Source organism: Furipterus horrens, unplaced genomic scaffold (assembly GCF_987537825.1).
Source record: "Furipterus horrens unplaced genomic scaffold, mFurHor1.1.pri manual_scaffold_7, whole genome shotgun sequence".
Lineage (NCBI taxonomy): Eukaryota > Metazoa > Chordata > Mammalia > Chiroptera > Furipteridae > Furipterus > Furipterus horrens.
The window spans coordinates 113,809,254-113,829,130 of record NW_028327177.1 but is presented as its reverse complement, the minus strand read 5'-3'; the positions used below and the strand labels follow the sequence as shown (position 1 = coordinate 113,829,130).

General features: G+C 36.4%; 1 protein-coding gene across 2 annotated transcripts in view; it reads right to left on the bottom strand.

Annotated features, from left to right (window-relative positions):
• The window catches only part of RYK (receptor like tyrosine kinase), an 86,119-nt gene that overhangs the window by 21,146 nt on the left and 45,096 nt on the right, over nt 1-19,877 (bottom strand). The window contains exons 6-11 of one of the 2 annotated variants that reach the window (XM_090284318.1): nt 18,518-18,662; nt 14,863-14,963; nt 11,925-12,059; nt 10,598-10,684; nt 6,417-6,486; nt 916-1,048 (exon numbers count right to left, since the gene is read on the bottom strand). In XM_090284318.1, coding sequence (XP_090140444.1) covers nt 916-1,048; nt 6,417-6,486; nt 10,598-10,684; nt 11,925-12,059; nt 14,863-14,963; nt 18,518-18,662 — 671 coding nt within the window. The remainder of the gene's footprint in view (nt 1-915; nt 1,049-6,416; nt 6,487-10,597; nt 10,685-11,924; nt 12,060-14,862; nt 14,964-18,517; nt 18,663-19,877) is intronic. The other variant, XM_090284319.1, reaches the window with a different exon arrangement.

Sequence of the window (19,877 nt, the reverse complement as noted above, 5' to 3'; positions counted from 1 at the left end):
CCCAACAAATTACAAAATATATCACACATATTGAGCTAAATACTCAATGTAACCTTTGGATCTGTTTTCTCCTGACAACTGTAATAAGATTATTATAAATCTTGAAACAAACTTATTGGGCTACAAGGTACAGTGGCAGCCAAACACATACTACGCTTTGCCACCACTGCCCTCACAAGGTGTTTGGAATCTAACCAAATGCTTCACAGCTATGCGCACAAGCAGTGAAAGGTAAGAAACTCTTACATGACTTTTTTTCCACACCATTTTTCTTTAATCCAAAGTATTTTTCAAATAAAATAACCAGGTATATTTTGTAAACACATCTTGTGAAACACTTTTTTTAAACAGTTTTTCTATTACAGCTGTCCCACTTTTCTCCCCATCACTCCTCCCCATCCAGCCCACCCCTTCTCCCACAGTCAACCCCTCCCCCGTTGTCCATGTCCATGGGTCATTTATACTAGTTCCTTAGATGACTAACTTCTTACAGCTAAGTATATTAAAAATATAACCTCCAGTCACCACAAGTTTGTGGTACAATATGGACAAAATGGCTCTGAACATGGATCAAATAGGTCTGTTTCCACCCCTAGAAGGGAGATCTAGTACAGGTACCTTTGAGAGTTACCAGAAAAATGACTGAGTGGGTGTTACAGACAGTCTGAGGTGTGTCTGAATAAACACACAATGGGTATGCAAGAAAAAACTTCAGCATCAGCAAAATGTATGCCTTTAGGCAGGGAGCATAAACCAATCTTCCTCTAAACCAACAGGTGGTGACATCATCTGATTTACTTTGAGTTTATTTTTGCAGGCCTTTACACAGTTTATATTTAAAATGTAAACATCTACTTTCAAAGAAAATATCTGAAGCTACTGGTAAATAACCTGTATTTGGCAAATGTGTCTTACCTGAGGATTATTGGCCTCTACTAATTTGCACTGCCGTAAAAACAATTTTAGATTCCCCCAATTCATGTAAGGCAATATCACCATGGGCTTTTCTCCTTCTTCTATACACACATGGGTAATAGGAAGAAGATTTCTATAAAATAATCAGAAATCAGGATAAGACAGGTGAAATCTAAAAACTTTATTTGTAATAAAAAATAAAGTAAACTTGAAATAAGAAAATCTCTAACATTTAAAAATATGATTGCCATTAATAATGTAAAATTATAAATGCTCTTTTAAACTAGACTTTAACATTTCCCATATGTAAGCTTAAAGTTGTTTCCTGTGGACTGGATTCTCTGAAGACACATTCAGGCCACACCAAATCTTCGTTTTACTCTAAAGGATAATCAGAGACAAATGTTTGACTATGAGCATATTATCCATCATCACAGCTAAAAATAAAAAGTTTCAATGTGCATAAGAATATGATAATCAATAAGCCTCTAAGAGGCTGAAATTGTCACAAAAGTCAAGATAGTCTTAACTGGTTACATAGTATTTAGAATGCAATTTCCAAATCTATATTTTATATAACTGTCTGTGACCATCATTTTTGGCCTTGGTTTCCATACCTCTAACAAAGGAATCCCACCATCCACAAAATGTTGCTATAATGGGCAAAGGTAAGCATGTGGTAAACAATCTTACTTCTTTTAAAATTTCTATGGCACAATACATACATTTCATCCTATTGCCTAATGACACCTCTTCTATTGGTATCTGGAAATAATGATTAATTTTCCTCAAGGTTATGTAACTCTTTATATAATTACCTCATCTTCCCCTCTCAGCTGAAAATTCCCAGAAGGCAAAAGCTAACATGGAGTCTTATTTTTACACCCAGTGCCTTGTATTCTATACTACAGAAAACAAGTATTTAATAAATATGTAATACACACAGAAACAGCATAGACTAAAAGACATTCCTGTTCTTAACTTAGCATAGTTTGCTTCTAAAGATGTTTAACAAGGAAAAAAGAAAGCTAGGTGAACAAGGACAGTTAACGCATTATTCGTAGTAAAAAGTTGCAATCAACTTGAATGTCCAAATTTAAGTAGAGTACACCCAATAATAGAATAGTATGTACCAAGTAAATGGTCACAAAGAGTTGTGAAGAGAATATGAGTAAAACCTGATCTCAGGAAAGCAAAATACAAAATTCACGTATGCAGGATAATTAGTTATGGAGGAAAAAAAAATTGCACCGAAATATGCCAAGATTTAAGAATTATTGTACTGAGTTGTAGGACTTTGGATCATTTCTAATTTGCTTTTCTGTATTTCCTAAACTGTCTCAATCGAGCATGTATTTCTTTTAAAACCACCATCACACCACTGTGGCCTGAGCAGCAGTGCACATACGAAAGCTATGGGCTTCCCTGTGCTGTGCAGGAGCTCTGGCCTTGAGGAGCTGGGAAAATGCAGACTCAGAGATGAGTGAACCTGTGTGAGGTAACCTTCCTGTAAGGTCTCTGCTTGCGTGACAGCCTGAGGGTGGCAGCAATGACTAGCCCCACTTTACAGGTAGGAAACGTATGTACAGAGAGAGATTAGGTAATTTGTCAAAGTCAGATAGCAAGTACATAAAAAATAAAAATCAAATCTTATCTGATTCCAAAACCCTTACAGTTTCCCCTGGACATTTCCTCCCAGAGGAACAAAAGGGAGTACAGGGGAGATGACAGAGCGTCTTTTCACACCAAGTCTTACGCACACTAAAATGACTACAGCAAGATTGCAGTCAGGCTTAAATGAGCACTTCAGGGGCGATGTGAAGAGTTGCCCAATCTCTCCCCACTCCTGCCAAAAATTATTTCCTTGCTCCTTTCTTCATGACTAAAATCCACTGAGCAGAGTTGAAGGTGTTTTATCCAGGCACAGTAAGTTTGCTACATGAGATCAAATCCTTTATTCTATTATCAAGATTAAAATCCACTCTGGGAAAGGTAACAAGCAGCGTAAAAATGTTTCAAAGTACAAATGACTGTTCTTCATTCTGCCCATTTTGTACAGATCAGGAGGATAAAGAGGAGGGCCTGGGAGCTGATCTAAGGGTGGATGAGAGAAGAACAAGGTAGTGGAAAGGCAGACTCTGTGGCAACGTGGACAAGAACTGAAGCCAGCTCTCCGTCCTGTGAGCAGCTCTGTAGTCAGGGCTGGAAGGCATTCAGTCTAAGAGGTGCTGCCATCGGGCACCCTTGGGCCAACGGAGAATTAAACTACAAGTAAAAATAGCTTAAGAGTACTTTGGTATGACACACTTCCAATGTAATTAAAATAGATTGATAGCCATCTTTAATTATACAGCTATTTTAATTTATAGTAAAAATTATTCTCAGAAATTCCAGTGGAAAAAGTAGTGAAAAGAAGGCATTTAAAAAACACTTTAAAATATTTCAATATTTTATAACTCTCCTTAATCATGGAATGTAAAAACACGAATTAAACATGTTTTAAATGCAGAGTCACATACTTAGTTTTAAAAAAGGTAATATTTAAAACCAGGTATCATTTTTTGCTTAGTGCATTTAGTTTACTTGATAAATTCTATGGTATGGTCACTGATGGTCACTTAATGAATTAGATGAAAGGATGAAAAACAAATGTGTGCACACAGCATGAATAGTTTAGACATCAGAGGTCAAAAAGAAATGCATGATTGGCCCTAGTCTCCTTAAAAATGAAATGAACTGCTGCAGTGACTGGAAAGAACAATACACTTTCCACATACTGACTATGTGTTCTGCTCATTAAACACCAGGAGTCCTGGTTATCACTTCATAGCTAGCAAACACAATTAACGATGAAGACTTTTCCCAATCACTGAATGTTCAGTTTCAAAATAACCCCAATTGAGTATATCACCCCACTCTACCCTCTAAGGGGTTGCTAATTCATCCCAGGAGGATATTGGAAAACCCCAGAGCTTAAAGCCACATGGGAAAGTGCTGCAATGCTTGCTCTAAACATTTTTAGCCAAAGCATCTTTGGGATACAATAGCTATGAACTACTTCTTCAGAATATCCCATCTTTGTCTCCATTTATCCTTGCCAACCATTTCTGTGCTGAAGTGGTACAGACCTTTCATCAGGGTAAGAATACTAGCTAGGGCCCTGGTTGGCCAGCTCAGATAGTTGGAGCATCATCTCATAGACCAAAAGGTTGCAGGTTTGATCCCTGATCAGAGCACATACCTAGGTTGTAGGTTCGATCCCCAGTTGGGGGGCATACAGGAGGCAAATGATCCATGTTTTTTTCTCACATCAATGTTTCTCTCGCTCTCTCTCCCCAAAATCAATTAATATATCCTTGGGTGAGGCTTAAAAAAAAATACTAGCTAGGTACCTAAGTACTAGGTTAACATTACATGCTAACACGAAACACTTAGGCTCTTTCCCCTAGAGTCAGTATAGCAGAACATCATCAAGCGCTCTCAGCAGCATCAAAAAGGACATTTCCCACACTGATCATTACCCAGTTCTTGTTTCATTTCTCACAGGAAACAAAATATGTTTTGTTTCTTTTTTTTTTTTTTAAATAGAGTCTAAAGGAGAAGTTATTCATCCATTCCTCTGCAAATAAGTTCGGTTCTTGGACTGAACCAGGCTGATCAAAGGTAATATTCTTAAAGCACATGACTTTAACCTTTCAAAGGGACATCCTCAGTCCCTCAATACAGTGTGTTCAATTTTTTCAAAGGTCCCTGGCATTTTTATTTTCAATGAAAATAAAAAGTATATCTGTTAATTAATCAATGTCCCAAGTGTATGATGTACCTAATGAGGTATCTCCCTCAAGATCTGAAACTAGAAAAACATTTTTCTCCCTCAAGGAGTATGTTTCCTCCCTCTTCTAATATTGAGATTTATCAACTTTTAATGCTTCCTTCAGCTTCAGTTGCCCAGAAGCTAAGAGTTATTTTATGTTCAATTAGAGCAAAAATATCTGTTTCCTTACTATTAGGCTTATTTGTTTTCCTTTCCACCATTACAATGCCAAAAAACTCAGTTTAATTTTCATTACCATTTTATTGCTCTTACTGTAGCTGCCTTTTTTTAGGTGCTCAAATTCTTTTAAATATGAACCAAGGTATAAACAAAATTAAAAAATAAAACTCTGCATAGTCATCTTATTTTTTAGCATAACTCAAGTAACTCCTCAAAATATAGAGGATTAAATGCAGGATGCCTTTTGCATGCCTGATCCCCCGCCCCCCATAAATCCATGAATATCTTCCAACAGGGATGGTCACTGTTCCATTTTCTAAAACGTGTAGGACTAAATTTTCAGTAGGCTACAAATTAATCTGACTCTGTCCAGGGTTTTGTTCTTTTTTTTTAAGTTGCCTCAATATTGATCCTGCTGCACATTGTGATACTATATTTAAGCTCCTTTTGTTTCAGAAGGTAAAAGCTTTTGTTGTAGCTCTATGAAGAAGACAAATATCAAGCTTTTTAAAAGAGCTCTTCATATAGAACTACAAGTATCTTTTTAAAAAATACTTTATTTATTTTTAGAAAGACAGGGAGAGGGAGAAAGAAAGAGAGAGAGAGAATCATCAATGTGAGAGAGAAAACAGATCAGTTGCCTCTCATATGACCCCGACTGGGGACTGAACCCACAACCCAGGCATGTGCCTTGACTGGGAATCAAACTGATGACCTTTCACCTTGAGGAATGAAGCTCAACGAACTGAGCCGTGCCTGCCAGGGCCAAGTAGCTTTTTAAAAATCATACTATGACCTAACAAGAGATTGGTTAAATCAAATGTGGTGACATATCCATTTAATGAACTACTATGCAGTCCTTTTAAATGTGGATATGAATTTACAGTTACTGACATGAAAACTTAGATACATTGTTTTGTTATATTTAAGCATGTTAACCGTGTTAGGGATAATTAACAGTACTGATTATATAGATAAAATATTTTTTAAATGCATGCTGGAAATGCACTGAAAGTATTGAGATATCCAGTGTATTTTAAAATACTTCCACACTCACAAATATCATGTATCTAGATAGATGATACATATAGACATATATGTACACACACAAGACAAAAACGGCAAAATGTTAACTAGCAGTGAATTTGGGAGATAGTCTTTTCGTGTTTATTATTCTTGTCTTCAGCATTCTCTATGTTGAAAAATTCCATTGCTTTTTTTAGCACATGTATATCATTATCTTATTTTTAAAAGGGAAATATGCATGTAAATATGTATAAACTCTCAAATGCTTAGCTATGCTTATCCAGATGTGGGCTCACATACTCTTTTTTTATACTTGACTGTGTTTTAAAATTTTGCACTATAAGCAATCATTTCACTTTCATATTCAGAAAAACACTCAGCTATTCCAAAAAGCTTTCAATTCAGAGCCCATCACTGTTCTTAAAATAAAAATGTAACAGACAACATCACCATGCTTAACAAATGCTGGTGGTTCTCTCACCTGTGATGAAGACCTCGTAGCTTACAACTTTCAGTGAGCATCATAGTCACCTGAATTTCAGAAGCTTGATCTATATAAAGAAAAAGACACTGTCTTGAATGATAATATTATATATATGACATTAATATTTTCTGCTATTATCAAATAATTATCTGAGATTATAAGGTAAAGCTTCATTATAAGTCACAAGTAAATTTAAATGGGTCTAGCTTAAAATTCTATTGTAAGGTAGTTTCTCATTGAACAGGTCAACACTATAAGAAGCCATTAAAAATAAATAAGACTATGTAAAAATTAGAAATTAAGGTTCCATAAACAAACTAGAGAAAGTTCATAAGAGACCAGAAGAATATCTGTAACACATAAGGTGTATAAAGGGCTATTTTCCTTTCTGTCCCTCTTCTTTAAAGAGTTCACACAAATCAGTAAGAAAAAAAACTGGAAGAGACATTTTTCCAGTTTGAAAAGAATATTTCCATTAAGTAAACAGTGTATTTTCATTATAAAATTAAAAATGAGTGTCAATTTTTTAAAAATGGTTTTAGATACCAAAATCAAAATAAAGAGTATCCTTAAAAACACTTTCAAAGAAATCAATGACTATTTTGTAGTCAACAGTAAAAATAGTAATAAGAATTTATAAAGCTTTTGGTCAATGCAATAAGAGGGAGAAAAAGATATAAAGATTGGCAAAGCTAAGATCCACATCCCAGCCCTACCTAGTAAAATGCTGAACCAACAGTAAAATCCAGCCACTGAATTCAGGCACTATGATTACATGTCACATTCACTCCTTTGAAGCAGAGCTGTCAAAGCTGGGAAATTGCAAATTTCATTTACTTCCAACTCTAACTAATAGAATCACTCCCTCTCCCACCACTTGTCATCAGTGTCCCCTTTCCAGACAGCTTCACTTAGTTAAGACTTTTGTAGGAAAGTCAAATAAATGGACAAAAAGCAAAGGATATGAAACACTTGGTACTTGTTTGGAAAAGGTAATCCGCACCATTGTCCAGTAAAATAAACTAATTGTCTAAAAACTGCTTAACATTTAGGATCATTTAGTAAATGGCAGGATGTGCCTTGTTACTCTTATGTAATCTACGTAATTTTTAATGAAATTATAGCTAGGACTATTGGAGGGCTAGTAGGATCTTTTTAGGATTGAAAACTAGTCATAGTTGGAGGTTCATACCCAGGTGGTAAGAGTTTACCTTCCTCTCAGCTGATACAGAGATTGCAGTAAAACAAAAGGTAATTTCAGGATGTGACATTTTATGTATTTTTCAAATTCTTAACTTATAAACATGTTCCATCAAGCAAGAGATACCTGAACTGGATGATATTCTAAGAAACCTCTGAATTGAAGAAAAAATAATTTTATCTACTTAGTAAGAAAAAATCATTTTCCTGGGTTCCTTTCCCAGTCTAGCCCTAGTCTTTTAATTTTAAATATTGAAAGATCTATCTTTAAGATTTATACATTTGAAAAGAATATTATAAAATAATTTACATTCTAAAAGCTACAAGGAACAAAATGATTACAAAAAACACATTCACAAGTTACAAAAAATTAGCTATTAAAGAAAATAAAAACCTCAAATTCATTTATGTTGTGAAATTCAATTTCACAATGTTGTGTAAAATTCAGATCCCTAACTTTAACTTCTGGGTCTGCTGCATGGGCAACAGCAGACCCTCCATATTACCCTGCCCAGGCTCTGTAGCTTCAGCGTCATCACAAGATGTCGATTCAACACGGGAGGAGACAGATACCATGTCACTCCCGAGTCGGACTGCACAGCCATTCTCGGCGGTGCAGATAGACTCTTGGGAAGCTACACCATCGTCTCTCGAGACGGACGGCTGCCGACAACGACAACAACTTTAACTTCTAGAAATTTATATTGAACTATCTATTAAGTATCTATATAAAACTATGGATTTTTTTAAGAAGCCAAACTCCAAATTTCATGCCTAAAGGTAAAAAGGTAAATGATCATTTCAGAATGTACTTTTTACATTTTAAACTGCACTTCTAATTGTGTAGCATGTAACGAAGCACGCAAGTTTGTGAAAGAACTCTGTCAGTTCTATGGAGGTTCAATTTAAGAATAAAAATAGCACTGTCGAAGAGTCAATCTCAGAGATAATCATATGGAGTTATCCAACTGTTTGGAGGCAAGGACTGTGGTCAATGCACTTCCTCTCTGTTTCCCAAGCAAACCATGACCATATATCTTGGCTAAGGACTCATTGTGCTTTCGCTTGTTTTTGTCTGGCTCAGAGAGAACATTGTAGTTACAGTGGTAAGACACAGAGACAAGTGAGTGACTACAATTCAAGTGTATACGGAAAGAGAAATCTTATCTTGTGCAACAGTCCCAGTATCCACATTGTGTTTTCTTATCACTATTATTTCCCTTTCTCCCCTTCCAACCTTAAATCAACACAACTCTATACAGAAATCTCTTTTGTTAATTTAAGATTCATTCAGAACAAATTAATAATAGCCCAGTTCTAAACTATCCATAGTATATTTACAAACCCTGGAAGAAATATTAAAATTAAGGGGAAATGTTTCCTTTAAAAATGGGGAAAATGCAACCAAAGGCAGTGGTTATTAAATGCAGGGTTCAATGTTTACATCAACCAAGAGTAATATGAACACGATCTTTCAAAACTACTTAGAAAGTCTAGTGGAACCTAATTTAAATATTAACCTTTAAAATTGTTTGGGACTAGGAAAGGCAAGTGAATAAAATACTGAACAATATATATAAAATATAAAAAGGTGTGTGTGTATTTGTACCACCTTAAACAGCAACTTTGCTAAATTTGAAGAAATCAAACCCCAAAGAATTTGTTAGGTTATTACAGCCCAACTTTTTAGAAATAATAAACATAAATCCTCATACTTTCCATGAACTCCTTTAAGTAAATTTAGAAACAAGTTCTTATAAATTAACTTTGTAAACTTCACAAAATTATCTCCTCCTACTCATAAAAGTAGATTTAATTTTGCTCTCAGTTTCTGCATTCAAAATGCTAAATGTTTTTCCAAAATTAGTATCTTGTCATCTAAATCTATATCCGTGTCAGACATTAAGCACCCTGTAAATTACTACATTTTCCTCTCTCTTAAAAAGAACAAATAATCTTAACTAAGAGCTAGTTAAGCTCTTAGAAACATCAATTATAAATAATTAAAATTCGAATGTTTTAAAGTCTTACTAGTATTTCATTTACTTATATTAGGGAATAAGCCATATATAAATAATATTCCAGTGTATTTTGATAAGAAATCTCTAATTTAAAAACTTATATAAAACAATAATTGAAAAAGCAGGTATTACATTTCTCCAAATGGTTAATTAATATGTTCATGAAAATATAAACTACTATTACCTTTTAGAAAGCAATCTGGTAGAATCCTTCAAAAGTTTAAATGTAATAATACCTCTTGGGTCCATCTATGGCTATACACGCAAAACTGTATCACGAAATACCCACACATGGACACATGAATATGGGTATTTTCTGCAGCATTATGTATAATAGCAAAGACAGGGGGCAGGAGGAAGGTAATTTATATAAGGTACAGTGGCTTATCTTTTTTCTTTATAATATTCAGTACTGGGCACATAGAGAGAGGGGAGAGAAAACTATTAACAATATTTTTAATTGAATTTATTGGGGTGACGTTGGTTAATAAAATTATATAGGTTTCAGCTGTACAATTCTATAATACATCATCTGTATACTGTATTGTGTGTTCACTACCTCAAGTCTCCTTCCATCAACATTTATCCCCACTTTACCTAACTCTTTTAACTCACCCCCACCCCCTTAACAATGTTTTTTTAAGAGGGAAAAAACAAAGAATTGTAACCTAGGAAAACCACAATATTAGATATAGCAACAAAGAAGTGAAGTGGATGCAGTTTAACTAGAAGCCTAAGTAATACCTAATGAATGTTTAATGTCTCAATTTATTAGACTTCTGTTTTCTATACCTTAGTGAGAACAACCCAAATCTCCTTAATAGTATATGAGCTAAATTAATATGGACTGATTTATAGAGGTCTGGCACATACTGAGAATCTGAGGCTGAATTTCACTGGCATGAGCCACCTTAGACAGGAAAGCATTATGGAAATAGCATGGGAAAAAATTCCTACCTTTAACTGTTTTTACAAATGCTTGTTTTTCTTTATTTGGATCCTTTTCATCTATTAAAATCCCATGGAAAATACGCCCAAAAGTACCTAAAAGGAAAAAAAAATTTAACAAGATCATAAAATAACCTTCATAAAATTGTAAGTACAAAACTTTCTGGCACAAAAGGACTTAGACATAACAAGGGCATATGTGACCAACATTACTACAGCCCTAGAGTAAAAAGACGCAAATCTTTGTTTTTTAATGCCCATTAGAAGTTCTTTGTAACTATGAAATAATTTGCATTTAAAAATACCTTATCTCACAAGTAAATGAGAATTCTTTCTGAATTATCCTAAATAAACTAATGATATAGCCAGGAACACTGAAACTCAGTAGTGTGGTGCCCACAGAGGCATTTCTAGGCTTAGCCTCAGAACAATGACAAAGGAGAGGAATGGATTATTCTCACACATTCAAAAGACAACAACAAAAACATCTGCTTCTGTTAATTACTATTTGCCACTGGGGACAGTTCAGGATCCTCACTTAGCTGTCACTGACCTACAAGCATCCCAACCAAGAGATAAATTCAAATGACTCCTACGTATCCAAAACATTTCAAACTGAATTACAGAAGGGGGGAAAGAGTGGTTCTGTACTGAACAACTTGAGGAGATCAATGAAATACTTTATTATTAATTTCTGTACTCTTCTTTCAGCATCTCTCCAATCAATACCCTAAAACTCAAAACAGAAAGCAAGGATCAACAAGTGGAGAGGGAAAGGGTACTAATATCTACCAAGCCCCTACCATGTGTTGGTTCACTTAATGTGCATTATTTCATCTTATTTTCATAACTAGACTAAGAGTAGAGAATGTAGTCCATATTTACAGAAGAGTAAACTGGACACAGAAGATACTGATTTCTCTAAGGTCACACTGGTAATGTACCATGGGAGTGGGACTGGAAGTTGGGCGTAATTCCCAAGTCCATGCATCCCCCCACACTATCTGTCACAGAAAAACATTACTTAAGACTATTTCAAAGAGGCCTGCTAGGTAGTGATCATCTTTAAACAAGAACTAAACAGAAAATATACTTTAAAGGTAATAAACGCCAATGTCTATGCTTTAATATGCTTGAAAATCAAGAATAAGACCAAAGCCATATTCAGGCAAAATAAAGATCTAAAGAAGGGGAAAATGAAAATCAGTTTTATAAAGGAAATAAACTGTGCACTTCTTTCTACCCTTAGGAGCAAAATTCTTAAAATTTGAAACAAAAAACATTTTAGTGCTAACATTAAACCTCCCCCCAAACCTGATTCTGAGATAATAAATACCTTCTTGGAGTACATCTTTTAGAGTTATCCTCTCCCTGGATATTGCTATATCCTTCACCTTCGCTTTGGCTTCTAGAAGAGTGACACTTCTTAGGTCGTTCTTCTCTATCCGCAAGGTAGGATAACCTGAGGAGCCAACAAAGCCAAACCAAGAAATATAAATACCCTTATTATGGCACCAGGGTCTACTAGTTCAGTTAGACGCTCAGGACTCAAGTCACAGAAACGAATGAACAATCATAAAAGGAGAAAGGCACACACATGCATGGGGAATGACTTATAAGAAGGCCATACTCCATTAAAAAACACTTTTGCACCTATCCCCAATCTTAAAACGCAGAATTAACACAAGAAAGACTAAAAATAATATTACCATTACTACCACTTCAAATGCCTTTCAGCTGCAAATGAAACAAGTTTTGATTCATGGAATTCAATTTAATCTGTTTTATGGACTGTCTGACTCCCATAAGATTTTCTAATACAGTCTCCTAACAGAAGAACTTTTGAAATGAAGAGATGTTTGTAAAAATGTCTTTTCCTTGAAAATATATAGTCAATTTAATCATTCTGACATTCATACAGCCTTCTCATACTATTATGAGATTCATATTTGTTTTTCAGTTCCCTTAACTCCCATTCAGTTTTTAACATGACAGCAAAAACAAAATTTCTAGCCATAAATTAAAATTTTGACTTAAAAAAGAAGTTAGAATAAAAGGAGGATCCATTAGAATGGTATCTGTCATGTTTATTTGCTTTGGGAGCAACGGGAAGAAAAATCCCACAGGAATTACTGGTCCCAGACAATGATCATGAATGACTACTTGAAGAAGTACATGAAAAGCTTTGGGGAACTTTATAATGAATGAATTAGTCTGCCACACCTAAGTGTACTGACAGCAATTTGGCTATGAAAGGTCCAGGTGTGTGAATAAAATGTGAGTATTTTATCTATTTATTCCTGGCTGAAGTTCTCTGAGTTTCTTGGATCTGAGGTCTGTTGTGTTTTGTTATTTTGGAAAATTCTTGGCCATCATGTTCTCAAGTATTTTTTCTGCTCCTTTTTAAAACATTTATAAACAAATGTATTCCCATTGACTTTTTAAAAAGAATTTTGCTCTTAGCATATATAATAATTGAATTATCTGCATATTTAAGGTTATTATCCACAATGACAAATCGACTTTAAAGAGCAAAGCTTGACAGCTGAACATTACAAGCAATGTGTTTACCCTGAAGAGTCTGGGCTACTTCCACATCTATCATCCTATTCCCTGAAGAGCACGTTATTTCTTTCTTTTGTTGGCAGTGATGACAACTGCTGTTTGGACTTCTAAATTTCTGTATCTAGAGTGTTCCCTCTTCCCCTTTTCTTTTTCTTGCCACTGTCTTTAAGGAACTCGGTCAGTTATCCCAGAGAATATCTGGCATCTGCTTTTTCTAATATAATTTAACTTCTCTATTTCTTGTATATTGTAAATCAGCTCTATAGCGTTGATTAGGTAGGAGAGGAAACAAGAAAACCCCAGGGGTGGTGCATGATATCTGGGAATGCAAAATATTTATAATACTTGTCCTATTTTAGTGATGCTAAGTCTCATTTATGGAGTAAGATGGTGACAGTGTGATCCCCCAAATGGTAAAGTTCCCTTTTCCCTTTGTTTATAGGATTTCCATTGAGTTTTTAAAAACTCAATGTTTTTAAACATTGATGATCTTTCCTGAATCAAATATTTCAATAGGATTACAAATATAATTTCTAATTCCATCATTCCTTCCATGTTGATTAGCCGAGATTCTTCTGTAAAGAATTATTTTGCCTCATGACCTAGCACTATGTGGTTATTCTAAAATACAGTTCATGCAGCCAGTTGTCAGAGTAAGGTTTTTATTACTGGTGCCTTAGTTATTTCATAATGATCAAGTTTTATAAAAGGTACCATTATGAACGCGTGGATTTTGACACATTTTACGTTACAATCCAATGCAGTGATTATTCTTTTAGATGCCCAAATAGACCCATTTTTGCAAGCTCTTCAAGTGTTTCACAGCTTTCTTGATTTTGGGCTCAGCAACATGTCCCAGGTTTATCTTGCATGCCCCTGACTTGGTCCTGAAATCATCCATTTCCCCAAAGAATTCTGGTTCTTTTTATAGGGAAATAGTATTGAAAGACTATAACAGGGCACTGGGTGAAGAACAGATATTCTTAGTACTGGATTACTAAACAAAAATGCTAGCCCAAGGAAGGTAACAGCTAACTGCCTACAAGAACCTAATTTAACTAATCAATAGCACTACTGAGTGGAGCCCTGAATCGTGACCCACTGTCTAGCCTGGTAATTACATTGTTCCTTATTTGTATGGTAACTGATTTCTCTTTATGTCTAAATTATACTCTAAGAATGAAATTTCCTCCTAAACATCTACATGTTACAGTATAAAAACTTTGATCAAAATCCTGTTAAGGAAATCAGATCTCATGCTCTCAATTCCAACAGCAACTAATGTCCTATCCTGACAAGAAAATGTGATGTCCTTACCACAGCCCATAACACCATCAAAAAATTTATTAAAATCCAAATCTATGTCTTCATGCAGCTCAATGGCTTATTCTACCTAAATACCTGAAAACCTTCCTTCTGAATTTCTATAGAAGTCCTTTTGTAGCCCCTTTAATATACTTAATAAATAGAAATCTTCAGGAAACTAAGTCTAGCAATTAACTTAAATTTTATTTTTCACATTCCAATTTTAGAAAGTTTCATTCAGTGCTCTCGAAAGCAAAAGCTGAAGCTCAAGAATAATTCTGCACTTGTTAGATACTATGTACAAAATATAGTACACATGTCTCATAAGTAACCAAACACACAGCACCACTGACAGACCACAGACAACTTTAGTAAGTCATCTTTAGAATTAAGTTAACTCTTACTGGTAATAGGAGTTGCATTGTTGGGTGTGTCGGCTCTCAGGTACTGAGTTGTCTGGGTAGATGGCTGAGACAGTCCCTGGGAACTGCTGCTGGCACTGATGCTGCAAACAAAAGAAAAAGGTGGCCAGTCAACTTCGATGAGAAACTTCCTTGTCTTCGTGCATATGGAATGCGTGTAGACATTGTAACTAGCTTAAGGTAATGAGGAAGATCACAATAACGCATGGACCTCCATCATAGATGTGCCATACTGAAATTTTTTATCTACCTCATGATGAAAAGCTGAATTTTTTCTTTCCTTCTTATCTCCACAATCACCAAGCAGGTTCACCTTATCAAAGTCACTCAGAAATGCAGGTATTAGTCCCCAGACACCACAGACAGTGGCAGCCCTGAACCTCATGCGCAGTACTTTATGGAACTATGAATCACCTGTTACGAAAAGAGCACATGCCATTCCAATAGACTGCTTTTAACGATGGTCCAAAATCAAATGGCATACAGGTGAGGGAATAACAAAGCATTTACACATTATTACTAATTATTTTTGTTATTATTAATATTATGCATCTCCAATCCTTAGAATGGTAGGGAAGCACAAGGCACCCATTTTTGGAGTTTTGAGTCCTACTCAAAGATCAGAATGGAAATAAAAGCCGTTAAAAGTCAGGATTCAATGATGCGGAGGGAAAAGAAGCACTGTCATCCCCAAATGGGGGAAAACAACTTCAATTTACTTCCCATAAAATGGGATTAAGAAAAACCCACCTCCCAAGACTTTTGTGAGGCTCAAGTTGTATAACACGTGTGGAAACACTACTTATGATATTCCCTGCAATCAACCAACATGCACTGTGATGGTAGAATGCCCAGACCCCAAATAATTTACTGTTTCTCTCCAGTAGGTGGCACTCTTGTACCAACTCAGAATTCTTGAAAAGACTGGCCATACAAAGATGTTGCGAGTATGCCCATGTCCATTTTCAACAGATATTTAGTGGGTCCCTACAACTAGCAAAGCACTATGTTAAGTGGTCAAAACAAACCTCCTCTGAAACCCCGAGTGTAAAGCATGCGTAACAGTGCCTGGCAGGTAGCAAGTGCTTTATACAATTACAATACTGAGTTACTACAATACAGCTATTACAATGATGAGTCTCTCCTGCTGCTCTGCCCTGATCCTGGCAGCGCAATCCTTGAAAAGTTCATCTCTTTAAGCCTGTTTCTTCATCTTTAATACAAAGACAGTATCATGCCCACAGGCGATTGTGAGTGCTTGGTAAGTACTGGTGAACAGAAAACACTCGATAAAATGGTAGCCATTGTTAGCTCAGCGGCCCCTGTGCAGAGAGAGGCAGCAGGTGTCGCGTAAATGCTATTAGACTACTGGATAGGAACTTCCTAGTCACCGCTGTTAGCTTGCCTGGCACCTAGTAAATAATGGCTAACAGAACAGAAAAGAGCTGAAGAAATTAGTCCGTCACTACTAGCACACTGCACCTTTCTGAAAACACAAATCATAATAATGGCACTTACTGTATGCAGTTTGTGTCCTAAAAGCTTACAATGTTATTCCATTGAAAGTTCACAACATCACTAGGAAGTATGTGTCAGTATTATCTCTGCTTTATAGATGAGAAAAACTGTGACATAAAGAGGCCACACAATGTACTTGAGGCCATAAAGCTGGTAAGCGGAGCAACCAGAATTCAGAGCTGCTCTGGCTCCAGAGTCTATGCACCTGACCACTAAGCTATGCTCTGAAAACAAGTGATAATTTAAGTTGCTTTTATTCAGGCAGTGTCTGAAATCTTCACCTGAAAACCAGAGAACTGGAACCAGCTCATGGGTGGTAACAGACTGTTTCAGCAGACAGAGGTGCTCGCCCTAAGGATTCCCAAAGTTCTTGCACCACTCTTGCCCATGTGGGCTCACAGCCCTGGCACACGTGCAAGCACTCAAGGACAGTGGGTGCATCAAGATGGCTTCTAAATGTCATGTTCTCCAATGACCCCTCTAGCTCTACCTGTAGTCTCTCGAGTCCGATCAAAAAGTCCCTGTTACCTCCTTTCTCCCTCAGTACTTCCAAAGACCATTTCTTCCTCTAGTAAACCTAAATCTAACTTGAACACCACCTTATATACAAAACATATTCTGAAACACATCACCCATGCATTTCTCTTTTCATTCTTAGCTCCTTTCTCTTTTTTTCTCTACTCAGGTAAAGAAAATAAAATAGTGGGAACAGAGAATATTTAGAGACAGGTATTGAGTTCAACTGGGCCCCCTGTCCCCTTGGGTTTTTGTTTAGGTCACAAATGCGCTTACACCGTGTTAGGACTGGGGTTCAGCAATAAGTAACACACACTGCTCGCTAAGTGGGTAAAGCTTACATTCTAATAGGAGATACAAGTATACAAGAAAGGGATTTCAGGAGGAAAAAGTATAATTGCTACTCAAAAGAGAGAGACAGAGAGGGAGAGGGAGACCAAGGGAGGAGAGAAGAAATGGGTAGTTGGAAAAGACTTCATGAGAGAAATGGCAGTAAAGTTGAAATGTGAAGAACAAACAGAGTTTGGACTGGTAGAAAATGTAGGGAGCCTGTGGACAAAAGGAAAGCATGAACGGAAGTTCTGAAGGGCAAAACGTTGGGCAAAAGTGAGGGGGGCAAGCAATCGCTTGACTGGAGCGTTAAGAAAGGATATGGTAAGAAAGAAAGAAAGGTTCAAAGAATATGGGGGATACACCTCCATGTGGAGGAGGGCTTGGAGAACCAAGGCAGGAGGCTGGGAATGTCTTTGGTCAGCAACTGGGAACCACTGAGGAGGGAAAGGAGAATCGTGTACTGCAATATAAACCTATCATTCCAGCTTTACTTCTCCCCCTATCCTGGCTGTAATGTCCTCCTTGTCATCTGACTCACCCAGGCTGGGACAAGCAACATTTATACCCCACACTACAATATGCATACCATAATCATCAACTTTACAAACTTTTATAATTATGGGTTAATGCCAAAGATTAAATACCTGAAGCCGGGAGGTATATCATTAATTTTTAATTCCCAGCACTTAGTATATCTAACCCAGTGTATCTCAAAGGCTACACATTAGAATCATCCAGGAAACTTTAAGAAAAATAATGATGCCCAAACACCACCCCAGGCCAATTATATCAGAATCTCTGGAAGGTGGGACCCATGTACTGATATGTTTTAAAAGCTTACCTATGATTCTAACGTGCGACCAGGTTGAGAACCAATGGTTTAAATCACAGCAAGTTCTCAATAAATGTTTACTGGATGGATGGATGGATGGATGGATGGACAGACAGATGGATAATGATGGGGGAACAAACTAGGAGGAAGAAACAGGGCTAGTTTTAAAAGGTACGAGGAGTCTGGTCATATGAAAGGGGATGGGAAAATATTTTTGGATCTCAACCTCTCTATCAACTAATAAACTTTAATTTCTCACTTCACAATTTTTGAAAAATAAATGCAATGACATCAATCACAGAGAGTGATTTTTCCTTTGGCCAGGGCTTAATCATCTTCCCTCCTTTTCCCACACCATTGTGCCCTGTGTGTGTGGGCTCCCAGGCAAATGCAAATAACAGCTTTTATTTTCTTCCTTGCCCAAAACATGTACGATACCTGTCATCCAGTTCAATCCTTTTCATACTATGAAGGTGCAAAACAGCTAATATTATTGCTACAAGAAATATTACTGCACAGCAAACCCCTACGCTGATATAAAACACACGCGTAGAAGTGGTTGGAGCTGCATGTACAGGATCATCTGAAATAAAAATGAAAAGCACATTAAGCTTTTAAAACAAATTCTTCAATTGTGTGTGACCCTATATACATAATGAATATCTTTTTCTTTGTAAAAAAATATTTTCATTTTATGTGTCCATTTTTTCATAAGATCAGTTACCAGTAGTAGTGTGTTGATGTAAGTTCACACAATTTAAAAAATGTTTTGTTGCAATTTTTTAAAAAAAGCATTTGACATAGACCTTTTGGATAACGAGCACAGAAGTCACCAGCGGTGCTGTCACAGAGCATTCGGCAGTGACAGAAGTGTTCTATCGTGTGCTGGCCAGTACAGGAGCACTGGCCGCCTGTGGCGAGTCAGCATTTGAAACGCAGGTAGTACAACTGAGGAACTGAAGATTTACTTTTATTTCATTATAATTAAAGTTAACTAACCACATGTGCCTAGCAGTTACCATACTGGACAGTATTTCCTCAACAGTGCTGCCTGAAGTAGGGAGATCAGACAGGGTTGTTGCCAACCACCAGTGACTCACAGGAGAAGGAATATACAACACAACAAGCCAACAAATGTTTAATCTTTTTCCCTTTTGAGAGTAACAAATTATTTTGCTTATATGTGTTTAAAGATAAAAGCAGAAAAACAAGATTCTATTCATGAAATAAAATGCTTTGTATTATTCAAAAAAGAGAAAGAAAACCTCAGCAATAAAGAAAATAAGTCAGACACACAGTCAAACTGAGAAAGAGACACAAAGAGACAAAGGTACAGGGAAAAACGATCGAGCAGAATGGAAGACAGAGAAACAGAACTGGTGTGACTGGAGACTTAAATAAGTTTTGAGGAGTACTTACATCGTAATTCAACTGAACAAAACCTGAGAAATAAATTTGGGTTTTACCCTAAATGAGGTGGAAAAGCACTGCAAGATTTCAAGCAAAGGGACGGCACACATTATCTCACTTGAAGAAAAAAAGCAAAGGTGACTAACTGCATGCTGTGGAGGGCAGTGAGAGCAGAAGCAGGGGACACGTGAGAGGGCCAAGAGAGAGACGGCGGTGGCTTGAGCGAGAGTGTAGAGTGACGATGAGAAGTTACTGGGCTGGGAAGCAGTCTGCAACCTTGCTAATGAAGTATACTGAAGTAGAAAGGAAAAGAGGAATCAAAGCTCTGGCTTAAAGAATTAGGTGAAGAACAGCACCTTTACAAAATCAAACCAACAAAAAAACCCCA